General features: G+C 40.6%; 1 protein-coding gene across 3 annotated transcripts in view; it reads left to right on the plus strand.

Moving 5' to 3' along the window:
* The window catches only part of OXSR1 (oxidative stress responsive kinase 1), an 88,907-nt gene extending 66,225 nt beyond the window's left edge, over positions 1 to 22,682 (plus strand). For 2 of the 3 annotated variants that reach the window (XM_062568769.1, XM_062568771.1), the window contains exons 6-18: positions 3 to 112; positions 3,017 to 3,118; positions 5,639 to 5,772; positions 7,869 to 7,917; positions 9,954 to 10,019; positions 10,283 to 10,405; positions 12,963 to 12,998; positions 14,701 to 14,850; positions 17,238 to 17,311; positions 18,215 to 18,267; positions 19,335 to 19,403; positions 20,370 to 20,434; positions 21,278 to 22,682. In XM_062568769.1, coding sequence (XP_062424753.1) covers positions 3 to 112; positions 3,017 to 3,118; positions 5,639 to 5,772; positions 7,869 to 7,917; positions 9,954 to 10,019; positions 10,283 to 10,405; positions 12,963 to 12,998; positions 14,701 to 14,850; positions 17,238 to 17,311; positions 18,215 to 18,267; positions 19,335 to 19,403; positions 20,370 to 20,434; positions 21,278 to 21,352 — 1,106 coding nt within the window. In that variant the 3' untranslated portion in view covers positions 21,353 to 22,682. The remainder of the gene's footprint in view (positions 1 to 2; positions 113 to 3,016; positions 3,119 to 5,638; positions 5,773 to 7,868; positions 7,918 to 9,953; positions 10,020 to 10,282; positions 10,406 to 12,962; positions 12,999 to 14,700; positions 14,851 to 17,237; positions 17,312 to 18,214; positions 18,268 to 19,334; positions 19,404 to 20,369; positions 20,435 to 21,277) is intronic. The other variant, XM_062568770.1, reaches the window with a different exon arrangement.
* Positions 22,683 to 24,399: the final 1,717 nt, after the last annotated feature.

Genomic DNA, 24,399 nt, shown 5'->3' on the forward strand with positions numbered 1-24,399 from the left:
AGACTTTGGTGTTAGCGCGTTTTTGGCCACTGGTGGTGATATTACGAGAAATAAAGTCAGAAAAACTTTTGTGGGTACACCTTGCTGGATGGCACCGGAAGTTATGGAGCAGGTGAGCTCTTCCCTAGCATCCTTGTAGCTGATCTGCAGGCAGACTTGGTCTGTTGTCAGCAGTGACCATGTTTTCTTGAACCCAGTGTGACTATTTTGCATCTTGTAAGGCTCTAAAACCACATGGTTGCCCTAGGTTTGCCTTTTACAGGCAAGTGTGGGGTATTCAGTGTTCAAAAGCTTCTTACCCTATTGTGTCTCTGCAGGCTGCTGCACCAGGTGAGTATGAGACAGCTCATACTTTTATCCTTTTGTGTAAAGAGGAGTAACCTACCCCTTCCCTCATGCCTAAATATGAGGTAGGCTATAAGTAGCTGTGCACACATGGTAGATTTGCACATACACAGCAAGGTAACATCCTCTTTGGCTCTTGCAAATATGGGAATTCAAGGTAGTTAATTGCAGCATATCTGAGTGGGGAGTTGTTATAGTAAAAAAATGTGCAGTTGAGTTTATTCAGCTTTAGTTTCTCTTGGCTTGTGAATATCCAGATTGTAAATATTCTGGAGTGCTTGCGTCCCCCTCCACCCCACTCCTCCTCTGCTCTTTTGGCTTGCTGAAAGATGTCATGCTTCTTCCTGTTGGGTGGAGGTCTGTTGCTTTTTGTCCTCCACTACTCCTAGACTAAACTGAAGTGGGGAGCTTTGTGTGACTGCTGATGAAGGCCACCTGCAAACTTTGTTTTAACATGAAATGCTGCTGCCTGTTGGTGCGCAAGGTCCACCAGCAAAATTGTGTTATAGTCCTAGCAAGGCATTTTGCAGCTAGCTACTGTTGCTTTGATGTTCAGCACCATATACATTTTAAAAGTTATCCCTCATAGCCTTATAAATCATTTAAGAGCAAGCCAGACTCAGGATTTGCTTTTTAGAGTATGTACCAAGCAGAAATACTGCTAACTGTGAATGTCCTTCCTTTTTTTTTTAATTCCCTAGATACTTGAGATGAAAATATTTTGGAACAGCATTGTTTTAAACAATAAACCTGGCTTGTTACTTTTTTCTTACTGTTTGCCACAAAATATATTGAAGTTTAGAAGAAATTTGAACAAGGATTCTCCCCCACCCCTGCTTTGTGAAGAAGGGGATGTTTCCAGTGGGAAATGTTTTAAGCGTTTCCTAAGGGAGACAGTTTTTCTAGGGAATTTGCTTTTGTGAAGGCTGTGAACATTTAACTTGCTGCAAGTATTAGATGGCAAGTAGCTATTTTGGGTGCTCCTAAGAAATCTGTCAATGTATTTATATTATCTTGCTGTCTTCCAGCAGGTGTCACTCTCAGTTGTTATATCTAAAGGGAAGAAAAAAAAGGAGCAGCTGAGGGTTAGCTGCCTTTATGAGATATTATTGTCTCAATTTTAGCTGGTTTGCTTCAGTATAGCTAAGTTCCTTTAGCGTGCAAATATATGATATCCTGGTATTCTGTTTTTTTTTTTTTTTTCAAAAATATGCTCGTTTTGACTCATTTATGGAAAAAATAGATGAGGAAAAATAAATGTTATAATTTAACTGTGGATTAGTGACTAATATGTCCTAGATAAAAGTCAGAAAGAACCACTGCTGCAGAAACTTTTGAACATGCAAATTTTCATTTGCAAGCAGGATTGTATGGTTTAATAAATACTAAACAGTTAAAACCCTGTTGGGGAATGGGGAATTGCATGGTGTATAAATCTACTACCAGATTATCTATAAAATTTATAGCTTATTTTCTCCTGTACTGTGTTTTTTTTCACATTCTAGAAGGTATCTGTGCTTAGTTAAAATTATTTGAAATCCACTCATAATTATGGCGTCCATAAACTGTAGCACTTCAAGCACCCTTCCAAATGTTTGAGGCCTGTGAAAATGATGCCTACAAAATTTGGGAAATTAGTGGAAGATACAGGACTCTTGCTATAAGAAATTTTAATTCAGTTATAGTATCATTATATACAATCATATGCAAAATTGTGCAAGAAGGGGGTTCTTTTTGCTTCTCAAATTTCAAGACCATCTTAAAAGCAGCTTGGGCAACATTTTTGGCTTCCTCACAGTGGGCATCTTTTTAAAGCTTGTTAATTTAGCCGAACACAGTAACACTATTAGCTTTGCTCTGATTCGGTATTAATTTTTCTGTAGTCTAGTGAGAAGCAATACAAAGTTTTGTGTAGCTAAAGCACTTTTTTTTGTAGCTGCTCTTGAAGTTAGTACACAATGTCTTCCCCCTGCAGTTGGAGAAAGCAAATGCCAAAATATTACCTAATGATAACGAGGAAGTAACCGCCTTGGCATGTGAAATATTTTTTCATGTGCATGAGAGGAAGTAAATACTATAAATTTCCCTGAACAGGTCTGTGTTTAATGTCAGCTGGAGAAAAGAGGGGAATAATACTATGCAGACAGGAATGAGGGGCTTTTTACTGAGCTGGCGTGTACTTTCCAGTCCTGAAGATTCAGGATTGAGCGTGCTTGCAGTTGAATCGGTTACGCAGTTGACAAAGTGTAGTGAGGCATATGTCCCAAGGGGCTAACAGTCCATCTACTAAGCCTGAGCATTTCAGTATGCTTGTTTAATGACTCTCGGTGTTGGTGTGGAAGTTGAAGCCTGGTTGAACCCAATGCTTTTTTATGTTCTACACTTTGCGTGGCTTATGATACGGTAAGCCTGGCCGCACAGTCCAAGACCATAATTTTCATCAGACAATGACTTTCTAATACACTTTCTGCCTGAAGATGTAAGGAACTTGTTGGAATTGGGGGCAAGTGTTTTTTCCATCTGTGCTTAACATTAGGGTGCTGGTCTTTCCAAATCCCTCAGGAGAAATGAAAGGAAGGGACAAAAGGATTTGTAACAACGAAGGCTAAAGAAAGGGGATTGTAGTGCGGGAGAGTGAAAGATGCACATGCTAACATCTACTGTTTTTCAGGTCAGAGGATATGATTTCAAGGCAGACATCTGGAGCTTTGGAATCACTGCTATCGAACTGGCTACGGGGGCAGCTCCTTACCATAAATACCCACCAATGAAGGTGAGTTGTCTTCAGATGCTTGTGCTTGAGAAATCATCAGTATACTCTGATTCTCTTGTTGAACAGTACTTGTCCTTTTTGACTTGCTCTTGTGGTTCTTAAATTTGTGTGAAGTCACCTTAAAGGGAAAAAAAAAACCCACCATTTAATCAGTGTTACCTTAAACAGTGCATAGTTCTTACGTAGATCCTGAGACTTGCCAGGGCCACCATTCATGAGGATGGTGCTGCATGCCTCAATTCTGAAGCCTCTGAAGGTAGCGGATCGTTCTAGGGCTATAGCTAATGATTCAGAACATCTTATCTGATATGTAGTGATACCGGGAGAGAGACATTCCTCCTTCTGCATTGATAATCTTCCTCAGAAATCCTGTTATCAGTTATCCCAAAAGGATTTCTTTAACACTAGTACAGTACTGTTAATCACTGAGTCCAGGTAGGGCTTTTCTGGGAAGTACCACCTCAGTACAAAATGCCATGGGAACATCAACATTTGTATTTTATTGAAGCTGAAGTAGGGGATTATTTTTTTTTTTTAGTTAAACACTGATACTTCAAAAACTTTTTTAAGTATCCTGAAATTTAGATTGCTTTTCACTAACTTTCCCTATTTCCTGATTCTTAAACCAAGAGCCTCTTCCAATGTTTACTCCTCTTCTGGGGAGTCTGCATCTTAATTAAAAGTCTACCTTGTCAACTTGGTTCTGAAGCATCCTGCCTTCAAGACAGCTTTGAGATCTTTCTTAGCCCCTTATGAGATCTGATGGGCCCTTTTCTCATAAAATTTTGAACTCCTTCTGTATTTCCTACTCTCTTGAAGGCCACTTTGTTTCTACTCCTGAATTGAACAGGAAGGAGTGTAAAGCCCTTTCAGAAAACCTATAACCTTGTAGTTAGACTACTTACCTAGACTGGGAGGCTTGTGGCTTGTAACTCCCTCAATTTTAGGCTTCTCTGGAGCAAGTTTTTCTATTCTGAGTGTTTTATCTGCTAAAGTGCTGTGCAAGGTGGACATCACCTCTAGGACCTGGGTGCATCCCGGTCCATCTCTCAAATTACATTGGATTTGAGGGAGTCCAGTAGCTCCAAAGAAATGAGAACAGGGACATCTGTATATGGCTTTAAATGCCAAGACTTTGAATTAGTTTCACTATTGTAGGAACAGTATTAATTTTAAGGTTTGCTCTGTGCAGAAATTTTTGAACATTTTTGAACACCTAAGTGATTTAGAAATGCAATTAAGGATAGCAATACATCAGTGGTTTGGCAAACCAGTTAGGAGTTCAGGGCAATACTCTGCTGATTTAGGTGCCACTGTTTTCATTGGTACTCCCTTGTGTGCTCTAAGTCTTAGTAATGTTTTCCAGTAGTTTCTGCTTGCTATTCTTCTCTTACTATATTTTGAATGCATGAGTTGCAGCTTTCAATATGAAGAGCACCTACTTAGTGCTGTGTGTTGTCATGTGGCGGAGAGAATTACTAATCTCCACTTCTATCAGATATGGGTTGCAGTACTGCAAACTGCAAGAGGGCTTTTGTCTCTTATCTGTTGAATGTAATTGTAGTTCACTGCAGATTAATTTTGTTATGCAGCAAAATGTCCCATCCATTAAGTGACCCTCCAAGGAGAGGAAGAAAAAAAAGCAGGGAATCCTGTTGCAGACTGTTTAATTTCAGCTAGATTGATGAGCTGTTGCTGCCCTAAGCAATATAGCTGTTGAAAGCTATTTAAATGTGCTCTGTGCTGCTTCCTTTTCTAAAAATAGCTTTGCATCTGTAAGTAGGTGACAAGTGAAAATGGAAATGAGTAATTTTCTTCCTTTCCTTCAAAATATCTGAGTGATGCAAAGGAAATAATCAATTTGACTTGATGGGTGCTTGTGTCAGAAAGGATTTCACCTGCTCTTGCAGTGCTACATGAAAGAGAATCTCTATATCTTTATATGTAGCCCTTCTGCTTTTACACTAATTTTATTTTCTAACTAAGAAAATCTATATTTTGCTACACTTACACCTTTCCTTGCACCCAACTGACCTGAAAACACATCCCAACCTTGCATTGGGTGGCAGGCTGTGGACTGGAAGGTGTGATAGATAGCAGCAGCACAGCCCTTTGGGTAGAGGTTAGCCTGGCTTCCTGAGAAGAGGAGGAGGAGGAGGTGGCTCTTGATCTTGTTGTCCAAGTCTTGAACCTATCAGTTGACAGTTGGATTGCAGAGGCGTAAAGGCCTTGAAAATAGTTGTTGCCACAGGTTTAGCAAGTGTGGTAGCAAAGACCCTGTAATTGCCTTGAGGAGAAGGTAGTGAGGTGAGCTCTCACTGTTGAATGGGAGATGGCAGCCTAAACTGTAAGAAAAGCTTCAGTCTACGTTCAAACTACGCTCAGAGAGCCACTGTAATGAAACAACCCTTATTAATTTGCCTGCTGGGTGAAAATGCTTATTTAAAATATTACATTCTCAAGATCTGCTTCTAACGAAGACCAAGAAAATCTCATTGCCAATAGATATAATACTTTTAGGTTTTAATGCTGACGCTACAAAATGATCCTCCATCTTTGGAGACTGGTGTGCAAGATAAGGAGATGCTGAAGAAGTATGGGAAGTCATTTAGGAAGATGATTTCATCGTGCCTACAGAAAGACCCTGAAAAAAGGTAAGAGTTGATTGCCAACATCAAAATAAATTTAAAATCCCCCAGCTCAACATACTCTGTAAAGCTGATGTGTGCTCTGACTCTTCAGCCTTTCAGTCACACGGAGCACAGCAGTCCTTCTGCGTGGCAGCAAAGTCTCTTGGCTGTCCTTATTTTAAGGATAAATGTCTGTCACTATGACTGGCTAGGACATGTGTCTTCCTTTTGGGTTAATGAGAATGCATCTCAGTCTGCTGCTTGTGTTGTACTGTTCTCCCTCTTGCTGCCTCCAGCAGGTGATTGCAATGTTCATGTTTTGTTTCTAATCAAAACAGCTCTGTCCTTGTAAATCAGAAATAGCATGTTGGGCAATATGTGTTTACTTGTGGACGTTCTTGAACAACCTTTTTCCAAATTTGCCAGTGCAAAGAAGGCTTTCAGTGTAGTTTTGACTTAAGTAATATCTGTTCTAAGGGGAAATTTATGAAAAATACTGGCAAATTTTACCCAACCTGTTTTCATCAATACCAGTTGCTTAAGTGACCTGATTCTGCCTCCGGTCTTTCTTGCAACAGTAGCACGATTACTCAATGTTGTTAGAAATATCAGGCAGGGGGTGGTGCATAAGTTGTAGTTCTGGGTTTAGCACTGTATCATTATTTTATGGCATCATTCAGAGCTGTGTGAGAGTCTAGTTGTCAATGGCACTGTTTAAAACTGTAGTGTGTAATATAGGGGAGCTCAGAAACGCTTCTGTAGTGGAGGGGCATTTGCATTTGCCAGTGCTCAACAAAGCTGCTTGGAGGAAACGTTCATCCTGCATTAAAAATAGTGCTCCTTAAAATGCAAAGCTAAATAAGTGAGCATTTCTACAGATCGATTTTACCTTAATTTTCTTTTTTTTTCCTTGATAAGCAAGCTAGTTCTGGAAAAAGAAAAGTCCCTTCATAAAATACTAATAATGAAGACATTTTTCAGTTCCCTCTTGTGACAGATCCTGGAACAAAGGCTTCTCACGCACAGTGAGATGGGATCTCTCTCTCCTAACAAGCTTTGCATTTGAAATACTTAATGAATCCAGTTAAGTGCTTGATAAATGCTGATAGCAAGGTGTTTTCCCCCCCAGCTTGATACTCTCTCTCTCTCTCTCTCTCATTTTTTAAAACATGTCCTATCCCTGCAGGATAGAATGTGTGCTGATGAAAATTAAACATAACATATTCAATCACTGCATGCCCTTTCTCTCTTCTCAAGCACCAGTAACATTTACTGTAATAATCCTGACTGAGAGCAAGAGGTCTGCCCATAAAAAGCAGCTTGCAGAATGAGGTATACACATGTGGGTGTAGGTGTATGAGTTGCCAAAGAGAATGAGAAGTTAGTGCAATTACGTTTCATCGTTTCCTTGCTAAAGGATGGATGACTTTGTTAGCATGGTCTGAGGTGAAATAAATCCTGTAATGAATAGCCTTTGTAAGTCACTAATCACATTTTGTCACTATTTAAGCACAGTTCACAACAGAAGAAATGCTATGAGCTTCTTCATATAGGCCGGGGACTTTAGAAAGCTCCTTCTAAATTGACCAAGGGGTGTCTGTCTGTCTTAGTATTTAACAAGTCCAACTTAAAGGGAAACATAATTTAGATTTACTCCTTTTTTACTAGACAAAGGTTGATTATTGCATTTACATTTAGTAGAGTGAATTACATATATGTGACGAAGTGTATCTGAAATAGCTTTTAGTTGCGCGCTGCTAGTACTACACTGTTACCGTAGTTGATGGTCCTTCACTTGAGTTCTCAGCAAGTTGTTTCTGTGATCCTCGTGCAGGCTCTAAAAGATTTGAATTCAACATCGAAATGAGAACCTCCCTCACCCCCAAATTATTCACTGCTTTTTAACAGAACTGGCTTTGATTGGACTGTGTTGTTGTTTAAAAGACCAGTGGTAGAAAAATACTTGGAATACATTGACTGGTTTTAGGGGATGTGTGCAGGAGAAGGTGATGCTCGTATGAGATTGGTCATGTTATTTGCAAGCTGCAGCAGCCTGGAAGACTGTTGCATTGAAAGGCAATGTTTATAACTGTTTTCTCTACCTCTGTTTTTGTTGACAGACCTACAGCAGCTGAACTATTAAGACACAAATTTTTCACAAAAGCAAAGGTAAGAAAACACTTCCTAAATTGATCTGTGCAGAGGCAGTGGGGAGGACTTACCCAAAGCATAAGTATGGTGAAAGTTTTACTGGCATGAGTGTAGGATGGCAGTTCTGTTTAGGGCCAGCATAGCTATTGAATGGGTCATTGTGAATGGGTAGAAAATAATACATCTATTCTGTATTTACTTGTGTGTACTACTATTAAAAGAAATTATCTAGAAATTCTTGAGCATTTAAATGTCTTTCAGTGGGTTTGGTGGTTTTATCTTCTCTTATAATGGTGCCGTTCTGGCTGCATGTCTAACCATGCAGGTCTCTGTGGCAGTAAATGTAACTTGTATTTTAGAAACCTCTATAATCAGTCTCTATGCCAAGCAATGAATAGAGCCCACTGTGTGGGGGCTTGCTTAATGCTTTTTCACCCTGTGCTGCCTCATGGAAAGTGAAGATCCTATGCTACAAAGCAGCAGAAAACTTCTGTTTCTAGCCTTGATAGATTGCAGTGAGCTGGCAACAAACAGCGTTTACGTGCTTACTGCCTGGAGTTTAATGTGTGAGGTTTTGTGGGGGGAGATGAACAGAAATAGTCAAGGGAAGAGTTTATATTTACATGGGAATGAGGAAGCGTGGTTACTTATGTTTTTTTGTCTGTAGCATGCTTGTGATCTTAAAATAAGTAAGTTTTACAGTAGTACACAGGTTAAATTGTCAAAAAGATACCTGATACTGGGGATGGTACAATAGCTTTACCAATTAATGAAAGTAATTTTCAGCTCACAGATTAAGATGTTTAAATGAAAGTGCCCATATCCAGGCATCTATATAGGAGCTGGGTGTCCTATTAAAGTTGACAGAGGATCTAATAAATGCAACCAAGAAAGTCTTGAATGCGATCCAGTTTACTGAATGTAGCAGTTTGCTTTAGGGCAAATTTAATTGCTGTCTGGGCTCTTGACGGTATTAACTAGGTTTTCCTTGACCTTAATGGGATTTTAGGGAACTGAACTGTCCACATCCGTACACCGCACACATGTGAATGCGTGCGTGGTGTTCGAGGTGACAAGGAGATGGCTTACGCATTGCTGACCTTTCTCCGTTTGACTGGTACTAGTTTCAGTTCATGTTACACTTCACAGTGTATAAAATCTCCTTTGTGCTTTCATTAAACTGCTGCAGAGTAACATATTAGCATATGTGGCAATAGAAAATTAACATTATGATAAATGAGGCAATACTTAAACCAGCACCTCAAGCAAAAACGTATGCCAGTGAACACTAAGTGTTAAATTGCTTTCAGCTTCAGCTGCTGCCAGGCTGACAGCTGTAATTTGAAGACAGAAGAGTCCGACTTTAATATGTTCATATTAAACTACATATAAATACAGTCTATATTGTATAAAAGTACGTTTTATTTATGCTGAAAGGCATGTAGCAGAATACGATAGCATGTGTCTTGCGGCTTGCCATCCGAAGCTCAGGGAACCATCGAGGGGAAGTTGCGGGAGCCCTTCCCGGGCGGGAGAGGGCCCGGCAGCAGGGCTTTCCAGCCGCCGCTGGACGTTTCTCAAGCCATGCTGTAACTCTGCCTGCCCCAGTTTCCAGGTCTTGTTGCTCCTGTGAGCTGGCGGTTCCTGCATCCCGCTCCCCTCCTCACTTTGGCAAAAGTGGCTCAATCCAGGTGTTGCAGTAGCTGCAAATGGAAGAATGCCAAGTGTCTCACTAAGATATCAGATACCGTGGTATCATAAATCCAGCAATGTTCTGCAGTAAAACAGATACAACTTCTTGTCAGTTCCATATCACTTTACAGAGGAAAAATGCAATCATTAGCTTAAAAACTACTTGGAAGGAAACATAAACTGTTGCCTAAAGGAAGAAGGGAGTGCATTTCCTTTTACAGCTCAGTTATTTGCTTAAAAAAAGGCATGCAACACTTCAGTTTGAAAATAGTTTGTGAAACAGCTTTAATTTCTTAAGTGCTTCTGCTAATGAAAAAAGCATTTTCAGCAATGCAGATGTTTGGTGTTTTTTCCTTTTGCAGAATAAAGAATTTTTACAAGAGAAGATGTTGCAGAGAGCACCAACAATCACTGAAAGATCCAAAAAGGTACTGAAAAATCTCATGGGCTTTTTAGGTGTTACAGTTGTACTACTTTCTATGCTTGTGCTCATATTTTTAATGAGCAGGATAGTAATGCGGTATTTTCTAGATACAGACTTAAACATCCTAATAAAATCTTCAACATGCTGGTAGACTGAGTAAAATCTGAAGATGCTCTTGTGCTATTTTTCCTTTTTTAAAAAAAAAAAAAAAAAGAAGAAGAAAAATGTTGGAATGTCATGTAGCCATTCTATCTTTGTGCTGAGTAGGTCCGGCGAGTCCCAGGTTCCAGTGGGCGCCTTCATAAGACTGAAGATGGTGGCTGGGAATGGAGCGATGATGAACTAGATGAAGAAAGTGAGGAAGGCAGAGCAGCAATTTCACAGCTCAGGGTTGGTTCTCAAGCTCGGTGATAGCTCTTTTGTTTTCTAACTGCAGTATATCTAAGCATCCCTGGGAAGCTTGGGGCCTTGTTTTCAGTATGGTTTGCAGTAAGTTTTGATGACCCCTTCTCTGAAGAGTTTGCAGCTGAACCAGGGAAAGCAGGCTGAATGTTGATGAGCACCTATTGAACTCTTTTCTGTAGTTATTCTGGGACATAGCTGGTCTCAGTCAGGGATATTGAGTGTAATTGGGAACACGAATTCAAATTATCTGCTCCCAGTTCAGAATACTACTAATTCACTTGAGCAAGGATGTTCTCTTGGTTTTAGGGGGTTTGATGATGCTGACTGTTTGAGATGCTTTCTTCTGGAAGTATCAGGAGAGGTTTTGTCCTACTGCCATCTCCAGGATGGAGGTGAAATCGATGGGACCTATGCTTGCAGCTGAAATCCGAAACAGATAAGGCCTAGTTCTGTGCGGTCAGCTACCCTGAAATCTAGTAGTCCTAGTAGAAAATGTTAAGGTGCTCTTGTAGCTGTAGCACTTTAACGAAGGACAAATGTTGGAACAGTAGATCTCAGTTCAGCTACCTAAATGTAGATTTATATTGCGTCCCATGCAGATGTGACACAAATCTTTGGGATACCTTTGTCTTTATGGGGGCCAAGTAGGGTGCCAGGACACCTTAGACCTAACTGCATATCTCTGTTTAGGTAGTCAAATTCTGCCCGAGATATCTTTTTTCTGCACTGTTTTGAGTCATTTTCTTCAGCTGGAATGCTAAAGGATAGGAATGCCTGTGCACCTAGAGCATTTTGATCCCTTATAGAGCAGTCTTAATACTGATTGAGCTTTTTTGCTCTCTGCATTTGAAGTTTTGAATTCATATTAGAGCGACTGCTGTAGGTGCAATTGAAAAAACTGTAAATCATTCATCTTCCATTATGCAGTAAATCTGTGTAATAGCACAGTGTGTCATGTTTTCCTGGTTCTTTGCATCATCTGATAACACAGGCAAAAGAACTAGTATATTTAAACACATACCCAGGTTGTCATATTTGTGCCTTAATTAGGTAAACCTCTTAATGTTTGTCTTGTTCCCCTTCTGTCCGTTTGCTTTTTTTAGTTTAACTCTACTTGCCACGTATCTGAGTCAGCTGTTAACCGTGGGGCAGGACCAGTGTTCCCGTACTTGTCTGTACACTGCCTAGCACACTGTGATCTTTCAGACAATCTTCCCTTAAATTATTCCTTGAGGCGTCCGGGTGCTCTTGGATATGAGTTTTGTGAACAGCGCTGAAGCTGTGGCCTGCAGATGCAGAGTGTAGCTGTTTGTCTCTGGGAGCAACGCCATGCTTTTCATCTTGCCTAGTAACTGTCAAGTGAAGGTTTAACGCATTGGGATGGATTTTGGGCTTTACCTCTCCAGCTGCATGACTCTCTTTCCTGACACTCTGTGTACTTAGTGGAGGAACTGTTCCTTCCCTTCCTGTGCAGAGAGTTTTTCACAACTTGTTTTTATGGGAATAAGACCTCTCTTTCATGGGAGACCTCTGGATAATATGTTACAAATTGACCTGATCTGCGCCAGTTAAGTTAGTGGCATGATGAAAGTGTTGTTCTTCTGTGAAACTCATGTTGTCCTAGACCTGTCTTTTAGACCACTGTGTAGAGAAGGAACTTTTTTTTTTTGTTAATCCCAGCATAGACCAAGCCTTCACACTTGTCCATCTCTATGCTGTAATCAGAACTCTTGGAAGTCAAAACTACAGACTCTTAATTGCAGAGTTTTTCAGTAATCCTTTCCAGTGATCCTGGCAATCACTTCTAGCTCATGTGAAGTAACTAATGCATGTTATCTTTGTTTTGCTGATAAGCAAAGATTGCTGATACTGCTTTGACTGCACTTTCCCCTCTATTCCCCTGATAATCTTTTATGTTGCACTGCTGAACTTGTGTACAGCTGTCGATTTTCTGCTTTCTAATGGAAAGCATAGCATAATACAGAGTTGAAGGGCAGGGAAGACAGGCAAGGAGTATTTTCTGTAAAGCAGCACATGTACAGCTAATTTTTAAGCTTTAGTATGATTTAAGCAAGTTGGTTTGCAAACTGATCTCCTAGGTGTATGAAAAGAATTTGGTTTCCAGAGAAATTCTGCAAGGCAGATTTGTGCTGCTTATCATTTTCTGTAAGAGTTAAGTAGCTTAAAATGGATTTTACTATCTCAGCGCGCTTAAATCCAAACAATGTAATCTGATCTACATGGTCTTCAAGAGTACTTGATTTCGCTATCAGTTAACAGTTATAGCAGCATGTAAATTGTATGCTACTGCACTGATGCAAACTACAAGTCCTGGAACATGACATTATGTTTCTGGGTATTATGATATGATTAAGTTGCCAACGAATCATGTGGCTTAACTTTTTTATACATCTTAATTGGTGTACACAACTTAAACAGTTGCATTGACTTTATATGTTCAGTATTGTTTTGACAAGTCCTTGCTCGTCAATCAGGTTCACTTTTGTCCGTGCAGTGACAACTTTTTTCTTCTGTTTTTTAGTCTCCCAGAGTGAAAGAATCTGTACAGAATTCTGAGGTAAGTTATAACTGCAAATGGCTTCCCGAAATGATGACTCCTGGTCGTTGCTATTGTCACAAGGATCTGTTTTTATTAGCCTTTGAAAACAATACTGTGTGAACTAGAGGCTAGTTTTTAGCCTAGCTCTGCTTGAAAGCCTCCCTAGAAAATGAATCATTGGCTGTTTCATGCCAAGAGGTTTTTCTAAGTAACTTTGGGGAATATTTTTTGAACTTTACATGCAATGGCAAAAGTCTGTGTTATAAAATAATCAGTCCCAAGAACAATCCGAACAAAATAAGAGTCTCCTGATTTCCTTTAAAAAACCAAAACAAAACAAAAGAACCCTTTGAAATGCCTGTTTTGCTTGGTCTAATATACTGGTTTGAACCTAAGGCTGGGATTGGGAACCAAGTCTGTAGTAGTACATGATAGCAAACAAAGTTTTGATTGCATTTTATAATCTCCCCTTCAGCCCTAGAACTGGCCTGTATTTTTTACATTAGGAATAGTGGTATATCTTATGTTTCAGTGATAGAGGCTGTTTGTTTTACAGAGACTGTGCTATCTTTCCTTTCCATATTTCTGTGGAGGGGTAAATAGAGCCATCTCCTAGAAATCAGTTTTGAATTAGGCTGTCCTGTTCAAACTTCATCCATTTCCAACGATTCATTGATTATAAAAGCAGATCTCAAGCCTACAGTCAGTTTGGTTCTGTAACTTTGAATAAGTACCGAATTGAAAGAAAAAAATGAAAAATAGAATCTCTCTGGGCTGAGCTTGCATATTGTGATGTATCCCTTAACATATTGTAATGTGAAGGACTAATGTTTCAGGTTTTCAGCTTCCAGAGTGAGATATTTTTTCCTATTGTTTAGTGCAAGTTGGAAGGCATACTGAACAAGTGCTGTCAAACTCTCAGTTCTTTGGCTGCCATGACAAAATCAATTAACTTTGAAAAACTCAAGATGGAAATAAGATTTAGCTTTCATTCAGCTCTTTTCTCCTGTACCCCAAGTTAATTGTGTATACTTTTTTTGCAAGGGACTAAGTCTAGACCTAAGCAAACTTGTCTTGTGTTTTGGAGAACTCGTATTCTATCTGAATGACTTTTCAATTAAATATCCAGAGTGCTTTGACTGACATTTGTTTGAAAACAGATAAAATGTCAACTAATATTTTTATGCTTTGCTATGCTGTGTTCTCCGAATGGAACTTCAGATCAAAGCAGAGTGGTTTGAATGTGTGGCTACATGGAAATATCAATAGGACTCAGATTTTGAGAAACAGGAAACTACAGAATATAGACAGAATATAGCCCCCTTCCAAGTTAGTGTATGGTCTGCATACATCCAGCCTTGCTAGCTTAGCTACAACGTGTTTTTTTTTTTTTTTTTTTTTTTTTTTTTTTTTTTTTTGTTATTTTTTTGTTTGATTGGGTTTTTTTGGTCAAGATCTACAGTCATGCTGCTGTGGTGGTTTCTTGTCCTTCCTTGCTGGTGAGCAAAACTGAAAGTTCAGGGCAGAAGGGGCCCTTAGGCATTAGAAAACACTGAAACTCTTGAACACCAACTTGGGATTAGTCTTAGTGTTTTGGAGGCTGAGTGGAATGCCTTTGGCACTGCAATTAGTTTTAAGTGATTTATTTGGCTAACAGGTACTTTATGGAAAGCAGATGCTTGAGTCTGAAGTCATATTCTTTTTCTGATTTTGTTTGCAGCTGTTCCCATCAGCTGAGCCTCAAGGTCCTTCACTCAATATTCCAGTACAGACATCTACTCAACTACCTCAGGCAGCAGGGCAAGTACCTGCACAACCTCAAGCTGCTGCCCCTGCACCTAGTCAGGCTCCTACAGCAGCAGCAGCCCTGGTAAGATTAGAAACTCTTCCTGCCAGGTTTCAATCTTGCACTTCACCTTTCTGTTCAAGACTGTTATGAACTAAAACCATGAAAGCTGCTTGTCTGGAGTTGTATTAGTGTTGCTGATTACATAGGTGTGGCGGAGCTGGTGGCTTGTAAAAGGATGATGGACAATGTGGACTCAACTTCTTTCATTCTTGTTCTGTGAGTGAGCAGTGACTCAGCTTTTCAGGGATTGTACGCTACCTGACTTTAGGCAAGAATAAAGACAAGAAAAAGGGGAATCTCATTGGAATGTCAGCTGCTTGTTTCTGATGTCTTAGGTGAAGTGTTTACAGACAGGGTCTGACTGTGCCTCTTGGCACCTGAGTCTACCGGAGAAAAGTGAGAGGAAGAAACTGGAAGATGCCAGTTCTTCAAACTTCAGCAGAGATAGAGGAGGCCTGGATTAAAACTGTCTTTCTAGTTGTTAAAAATCACAGATAAACTCCATCTTTGGGAAGCTCTGAACCTGGTAGTATTCTAAACACTTCCATTTCAGGTGGAGAGGGGAGGATGAACCTTTAAGGGGAAATACAGGGAATATAAAAGCTTGACAGGTTCCTCTTTAGTTTTTATTTGTGTCATCTTAAAAGCGTAGGGTATGGATCAAATAAGCAGGCTTATTCAGAAAAGAACTCCTGACTTGTATTAAAGGTAGAAAAATGGCCAAACCAAATCATTACTAAAATACTTGGAACATGTCTTGAGGTTGGCTAAAGTAAAGCACAGCAGAGTTTGCCAGACTCCTGAATGATGGTACCCCTTTATAAAAGGCACTAATGTTCATACTTGTTGGTGGGCGAGGCAGTTGCTGTTGGACGGGGTCAAGCTGGTATGATCCATTGGCAGGCCAAGGGCAAGAGGCTTGGCAGTGATGGTCAGAAAATTAACTCTTGGACCTGCTCCTTCCTAGAAGCATTTCATAATTTTTGTTTTAAAGAAAGTTATGTATATCACTTCACTGCAGTCAGCTCATGTTCCTGTTTACAAAACCATTATGGACAGCACATTAGTCCTTAAACAAAAATAATGGAGTTGGAGACTGACATATTCTTGGCTATTTTAAGCTGGCTTTAATACCCTTTCAAATCTTTTGAAATAGGGCCAGTGATTTAATCCCTGAATTTTATGCAACAGTGAAGTAGCAGTGAAGGCCAGGAATTTCAGTTCAGTAAATTAGCATAGCAGTGTGGCCTCAATGGAAAGGATGGAAGTGTTTTGATTTGCACTAGTAGGATATCTTGCTCCCTGACACTGGTGCCCACTACCTTGTTTATTGGTGGTCTATCCTAAGGTGAACTGCACACCTCTGTGTCAATGTGGTGCTCTTTATAGCTTTCCTCTGGTTTTTGTAGCTTGATTGATTACTGTTCTGCAGATCTCTGGGCATTCCTACAGGCCCTTGTTTGTTTTCACTGGCCTGGTAATGCTTTTTGCTTTAATTTAAACAAGACCAGTCAGTAGCCCTGTGCTGATTCATTAGCACATGAGCAGCAACAGGTGAAGTGAAAGGGGTTAATTTTTCTTTCATGAAAAAAAACTAAGTGATCCAGATAATGTTTGTTTTCTTTTACCTTTTTTTTTTAAAAAAAAGGTAAGATTTCCAGGCTGTCCAGTTACTGCAGATTTAAAACCTCTAGATCAGCATGTGCAGTACAGATGATTTGATGTCTCTTCCATTTTGCAAACCTTTTTTTTCTATGTGGGGAGTCTGATTAACAATTAACCCTATGGAAACCTCCTGGTTCTTTCTTACTGGAAAGCTCTTGCTGTAAACAATATAAAATACTTGGACTACAGATGCCAATAATTAATGGGAAGTAATTCAGAAGGTAAACAGGCAGCTATAAAATCACTAGATGCTCTTAAAAAAACCAAAAGCCTGTGATTTCACTAAAATTAATGAGAGTATATGCTAATCTACTGGTTAATTTTTTCCCTAGGTGCTCTTCACATTTCTATGAGATTTCCAAAACCAGATGTTTAGGGCAAGGATTAAAACACAGAATGTCTTGAAACGGTTGAGTTCCCTCAAACCTTATTTTTTTTGAGGCAAAGCAAGCAGTTTCTTTATACTTAACACCACCTCTTCTGGTGTCGTGCTGGTTTGGCATTTCTCAAAGTCAAATACTTTTTTTTCTTTAAAAATGAGTGCAGAGAGAACTACAGTTCAAGGATAAAGTTCACCTGTTTGAATACCAGTATGTCTTGTTTTTCACAGTAGTATCATAATTTTCCAGTAATGTGTGAAACTTCTGTGATACTTTGTATTTAGAGTTGCTTAAGGTTATTTCTAGTTTTAGATTTGAGAAAGGGAAATTAACTTTCTTTAAAATAATCTAATCCTGTTGCAGGCCCCACCTGCCCCTGCTGCAGCCTCGGTACAAGAAGATACGAAGGTCCCCATCAGCCTTGTACTAAGGTTAAGGTAAGGATGCACAAGACTGACCTGTTCTGTGAAAGTGAGCCTTTGTAGAGAAGGCCACTTGAAGATCTTGTAGCACATCTTGCCATCTGTCCTTTTAATAAAAAGAATGATGGTCATATATTTTTTTTTTTTTTTTTGTCATCTCAGATTTTGTCCAGTCTCCCAAAGCTGGGACCCAGAAAAGTAGTTTTTATCTGACCTATTTCTCCAGTTCGGCAAGAACTGCAGATAGAGATTTGAAGTGTTCCTAAAATGTGATGGGGTGGGTAGGAAGGAATTAGCCAAGTTCCCTAAAAAGGATTAAGGATCTTGACCTTTTGCATCATCTGGCTATTCAGGCACAACTTTATACACTTGGGCCAGTTCAAAGCGAAGAGCTTTGACCCAACTCAAGGCATGGATTCTGGTTTATGTCCTGAGGAATATGGAGAGAAAAGATTTAACGTGGTCTCTACCATCATTATGCACATTGACCTTTCTGATTTAAGGACTCTGCCTCTTATCTCCTTAGCCATCTTAGTAGACATGGGACTGGGACTCCTGAGCATCATCTCCTAGTCATTCCTGGACACTCACCTGCAGAGTGAGTTAGTGCTTCCTTCTTCCAAAGGATGCGCTCCAAGGGTAAATCTGACAGCTTTGAGTTGTAGAGACAGTGGAACGATGTGCCCTTAAGCAAGTACTGTGCTTCAGCCTACTAAAGCTCTGTTGGATTGACAGGCAAACCGTTGAGGAGAGCTGCTGCCAGGCACAAACCCAGGTCAAAGGTTTCTGCCCATTGAAGGGGAAGGATGTAGCGAATTCAGTTCTCACAGACTTGCTCTTCAATGACAGTGCTCTCATTGGGACACTGATCAGTGAAATGGAACAACCTCTTTTATATAAATTTTTTTCTTTCCACAGGAATTCGAAAAAAGAACTCAATGATATTCGTTTTGAATTTACCCCAGGGAGAGGTGAGCTGGTGTGGAATGCCAGAGCGTGCAGGTGGTTTTGGTGAAGGGAGACCTTTCATTTGGTGTTGTGCAGATGTGTGTATGGAAACACTGTAAGAGGGCCTGTCCACAGTGTGCTTGCTCGCTTCCTAAAGGCCTTGCAATTTCTAGATCTTGCCTTATGGTTAGGCTGATCAGGAGCACTTGAAGCTCGTGCTTGGAGCATTAAGAGACCCCTTTTGTAAAACTGTCATGGCTATAACTAAGGTACAGCCCTTTGAACTCCAGCTCAGTTTTGACACACAGTTCAAAGCTGTCTCACTGCAGTGCTTTTTAAGCTGCAGTCTAGTTGGCATAAAGAGGAAGGAAAGTATGTGAGGGTCTCCTCCCTTGCCCTCTGTGGCTTTTGTCCTCTCTTGGAAAGGGTAGCTCAAAGGTGAAAGACTGAAGATCCTTTCAGTTCAGATATTGCAGTTTGCAGGGCTGATGCCCTCCACCTGGAAGATCTGTTTCCTCACAGGGTCACTGAACTGCAACAGAGTAGCTAACACAAATGGTACCCCCCTCTTGCATTGCTGAAAAGATATGCAAGTTTGGAAATTAAGTTAGATATTTGACTTGCAACAGGTAGTCCTTTAGGCTGCCTCACTATACAGTCAAGGAGGAATGCATCTTCAGTTCATTTAGGCATCTGCCTTGAGTTGAGTGAAGGAAGTCCCTTCTCCGTTGACTTCAAAGAAACACGAGCACCTGATGTCTTTAAGAAAGCCAGAGACTCTGCCCATACAAAGTATAGAGTAGCCTAGGTATTTATAGATACAAGAGTAGAAAACAGGTCTGGAATTATACTCTTCTGTGACTCTTTGATACCTTTTTCAGATCAGTAGAGACAGACTTATTTTTAGTCAATATTAGAAAAATGAAATTTGAAAAGAAGGATTGCAACCAGTGTACATCCTAATGTCTGTCTCATGTAAACTTAATATTCTTGCTATTCAATTGATACAGGCTTAGGTTTTTGTGATACCATAATCAGCTGGACAATTTTCTATTATGTAGTGACAAGCTCTTTTGTTTCTCCCCAACAGATACTGCTGATGGTGTATCTCAAGAACTCATTTCAGCAGGTCTTGTTGATGGCAGAGATCTGGTAATAGGTAATTACCTATTATTTTTCTTCTCTAACCACTTTAGTCATTTTTGCATGTTTAAAATGACCTGATTTGTGGGTACTAGGACAGTTCACTGAGGCCTTAGTTCTCTAGCCCAATTACTCTACAAAATTGCCATTAATTCCAGTAGCAGTTCTGTACCAGTATGTGTGGGTCCCCGAGTCCGTATGAATATCATCTGGTTGGAAACATTATGAGGAAAATGTTCCTTGTAATGCAAAAATGAAGCCTAATCAATGCATATGTCTTCTCTTTGAGCTGAAATCCTTAGCTTTTTCTGCCTGACAATATTAGTTAAATTGACCTTCATTTGACATATATGCACTGCCAAATTACTGCACAAGCCTGTAGTGCTTACACATTCTGTGCAAGAGAGGTCTGGGACTGGAATCAGCCAGGCTTTTTATTTTAAGTGTTGGAACTCATTGGTAGGGCTAAGGAAGGAAATGTACTCTGCATGTGATGCAGTGCAGCAGCACATGCTGCTGCCTTAGGCCAACTACAAGCACATTTGAATAGCTAGATGAGTACCTCCAGCAAGTTTGCTAACTAAATACATCCTTTTAGGTAACAGGTGAGGCTTTTAAGCTGTCAATAATGCCTGTATATTTCAACTACAGCAAGCAAAACTGTTTCTAAGATGCTGACCCCAACATCTGGAGATGCTACTAGTGCAAAATTAACTGAGTTTCCAGGTGCAGTTGGGCTTTTCCAGGAAAACATTACTTTTGAAAAGTAACCACAGTAACAAGTGACAGCATTTTTAGTTTAAATCTTTAGATTAAGCAGACTTAGTCTAATTGAAACCAAACTTTTTTTTTTTCCTTAGCCCTGTATTCTTAAATGTTCTAAATTTGCTGAGTTGTAGAAAGAGACCTTAATGCGTTTGGGATGTTTTTTTCTCTGGCCTGTCCTAATGTTTGCGCATTCTTTGTGTGTGTGTGATTTCAGTTGCAGCTAATTTGCAGAAAATTGTGGAAGAGCCCCAAGCAAACAGATCCGTCACTTTCAAACTGGTATTTATTCCTGTTCCCTAATAGAACAAGTCACTTGTGCAAATAAAACATTGCATATAGATGCCCATAATGTTGACTGTAGGCATCTAATGTATGCACTCTGAATCCTCCCTTCTTTCCCAAAGGTCCCCACTGGTCTTCTGACAGTAGGCAATGCAGATTCCTAGCTTGTGTCCTCTGAGCTGCACCTGGGTTAAATAACTGAGATGATGTGCTAACCTAGCCATTCCCTTGTCCTAGCTAAAAGCATATTAAAATGTTACAGAAGTGTATTTTTTGTGCTTGGAGCGTATGCTTGTCCCAAAAGGGTAGAAATGCTTCAAGGCAGGTAAGTGGACAAAGAAATGCCACTGAATCCTTTCTTGGAGGAAGAAGATTGGGAGGGTCTGGATATCACGTCTTTGAGAGGAAATGGAAGAAAGCCTAGGTAGGAGTGACAGTAGCAGATGAATCCTTCGGAGGCAGTGAAAGTGAATGTTAATTATAGTGGCAAAGCAAAGCTATAACCAATTTATTGATAGGTAAATAAATGTGCGCCACTATAATTTTTGACCATTTCTGTAGGTTAGGAGAGTTTTTGTTTCACCCAGAGTACTGCACATAGCCCTAGTTGGAGCAGGCATTGGCAAAACTTCAGTCCCAGCCCTTCCTAGCTAAAAAAGTAATAATAAAACCACAATTTTAACTTTGGATACTGCCACCTGCTGAGTACAGTGCAAAGTTGTCCTGTAACTGCTCCCTCTCCAGACTGTATCTGATGCACGTTGTTGATGCATAACATAGTTCGCATTGGAAGATGCATCATGGATGTTGCTATTTGGATCTCTGTTCATTGTGTTACAGGCGTCTGGTGTTGAAGGCTCGGATATTCCTGATGATGGCAAACTTATAGGATTTGCACAGCTCAGCATCAGCTAAACAATGGTCCCAGGAGATGTTTCCCAACGAGAACCCACATGTGCATATTTGTAATGCTTCTGTTAGCCTAAAAAAACCACTACTGCCAAAGAATTGAACTACAGCCCCCTTCCTAGAAGCTTTAACGATGTTTCCTTAATAGGATCACAAACCTTCCTGAAATTACCGATGGCGTTTACACCTTTTGTAAACAACTCTCATGTTTTTGTATCTGTCATCTCAGACATGCAGATCCAACGCATCATTGCCTGCATGTTCATTTCTTTATTGCCTTACTTTAAAGAAAAATACTACTGAGTACGAAGCAGGGGGTTCCACTGCTCTGGTGATCTTGCCTAAATGTTTGCTTACATGTGGTTTCATTTTTTTTCACTTGCTATTTTTGCACAAGTTTTAATACTGAACAGATCTTTTTTGTTCTTCACCTGTTTCTCCTTCCGTCGAAACACCAATGTGTACATGGTCACTTGGAGTACTGAGTCACTTGGAGTACTGAGAAATCTGCTTCTCTTCAGCTGTGTTTTTAAAACTCCGCTGGTTTGAGTGCGTGTGTCGGAGAAAGAAAGCCAAGTCTTAATCTACAGAAGGGAGCGCATTCTTTCCGTATGTTTGAGTTTTTGAGAAGTTCCTCGATTTTGAGGTGTTGGAAGCCAGCTTTCATTTGTAAACTGCCTTAATTTTTTTTTTTTTTTTTTTTTTTTTTACCATTTTGGTTCTCTCCACATGAGTGCCAGGGATGGCATGAGGGCTGAACCTTTTAATTTACATTAAGCAATCCTTCCTCAAAACATGTCTTTCATTATGCATCCTTAGATGTAGTCTCTTAAAGCAGAAGAATAATGCATTTCTGTTTGGAAACGGATTTCAGATGATCCACAAACTATCGATGGTCAGAAGGTGATGAATTCTGCGTCACTCAGCGTTTGGAAAATACGCACTTCAAATTGTCCTTGAAACCCGGTCTGTGATGCCTGGCTGTGCAAATCCTCCCTGATGCATTCCCAAGTCCATTGCACACTGGTACACGTGGAACCATCCCTGTTGTGTTTTACAGCAATAAAGAATCGCCGGTAGAGCGGTATACTAGGCAAGCGAGCTCCGAACTGTCCCTGCTGCACTACTCGCTTGGGTTGTCTGCCTTCTCTTCGATCCAGGCCTCGACATTTGATCAGGATGTCACTGCAACCATGTAACTCACGTTTAGGTGTTGTTTCTATGTGGTGTTTCCTTTGAATTTCTACATGAATAATATAAATTATATTTTGTGTTTGATAAGAGACACTTGTAATGCAATATGTGAATAATAAATGGTGTTGATTATTTTTTTTTCCTACTGTTTCACAGTTGGCCTTTGTAATTGCTCTTGGCTCCGAAATGTTTTCTACACGGAAATTGTAAGCCTGTAATTTAACACGCGGATGGAAACGTGTTTGTTTTCCGTCAGCCACAAACAATGCAGAAACAGAGCGTTAAGCCGGAACGACTGGGTTCGGTTGGGGCTTTTTTATTTCCAAGTCTTCTGATGAAGAGTCTGTGTTTCTCTATGTTCTCTACAGGCAGCTGTGGGAGCTTCCTGAGTTGTGCATGTTGTTTTTCTACTGCCCTTGTTTCTTTAGCCTGTAGGTGACTACTGGGGAGGTCCCGGTGGGTGCTGCCAGCTGGTCACAACGCCACCGCTAGTGAGCGTGAAGGGAAGGGAGAGGAGGAGGAGGAGGCGGCTCGGGAGCAAGAGCAGCCCCGAGTGCTGAGCAGCAGCTCTCTGAGGACGAGGAAGTGAGAGGTGTCTGCTGTCGGGGGAGTCGGCAGCGGCTGGGTTTGGCCGAGTTGGGGCGTGCACGTGTGTGCAGCAGCTCTGGCACCTTCTCCTCTTGTCCGCTACGAAGCACTCGCAGCGGCCCTAGGGCTTCTTGGCTTGGGCAGAGCAGGCTGGGATCTAGATTCTCATGTTGCCCAGGGGTGGATAGGGACATACTGGAAACCCTTAGGATGCAGAGAGCAGCCGGTGTTGGTATGGGCTTGTTTTTCCTTCTGCCTGCGTGCCCCGAGGACCTCCGTGGTCCTCCGAGTGCTGGTGTTGAGAAGCGTAGGACTCAGCGGCTCAGAGGAGACAACGGGGTGCCTATTTGTCACCTTACTGCCCTCTTTCCCCAAGCCAGGACCTGGAGAGCCTGAGTTCACAGTAACCCAATGCTCCTTATCTCTTTAAAGGAAGAAAATAAGAAAGGAAGAAGCTGGTGTTGTTTGCAGTATAGATCTCCAGATGTTTTGGGTAGGGATCCAGAATTTTTGCTTGGGATATTTCAGTGCTAGATGACTTTTTCTGGTGGTGTTCCAGTAAGTGCCAATGCTGTTTGTGATTTTTTTCCAGCATCATTAAGAATTTGTGGGATGGTGATGTGCAAAATTCTGATCTTTCCCTGGAAGCAGTTGGTATTTTTTAAGTTAGTTCCTACTTTAATGATAATGCTCTGTTAATGAAAAAGGGTCCTCTTCACAACTTCAGTGTATTGTAGATTATAATGAAAGATGTAAAATATTCAGGCTTTTTTTTTCCTTTTTTGGACTTTGTATTTTACTGCATGTCTCTAATTTTTAATCAATAAAGAACAAATTGTCCGTTGTCTTGTGTTAGGTGTATTGTTTAAGTGACACTGAATTGGGTGGTGTTTCTTGGAGACAAGACCTAGAGGGTTATCTCAATGACATCTACACCACCCAGTGTATTTCTACTCTTGAGTGGCAGGAGGTTCAGCAGCCCCCAGGGAAGACTTGGTGGGGAAGGGCTGGGGATGATCTGCAGGCATCCTCTGCGTGGAGCCGTGGCTGGGGGACATTTTGGATCACACTTGGGCTTGTCTCACGCTGAAAAAGTTGTTCTGCACTGTGCAAGCTCTGTGTGGCTGGGCACAAGCCTCCCTCCCTTTTCTGGGAACATGTAAGGATTGCACAGGCTGCCATTCAAGTGAGATGATTTGTGCTGTGAGAAACGTGGTGCATCAGCTGCTTCCCTTCTCTCCATTTCCACAATACTCACTTGTTACGCCTTA

The sequence above is a fragment of the Rhea pennata genome, chromosome 2 (genome assembly GCF_028389875.1).
Source record: "Rhea pennata isolate bPtePen1 chromosome 2, bPtePen1.pri, whole genome shotgun sequence".
NCBI lineage: Eukaryota > Metazoa > Chordata > Aves > Rheiformes > Rheidae > Rhea > Rhea pennata.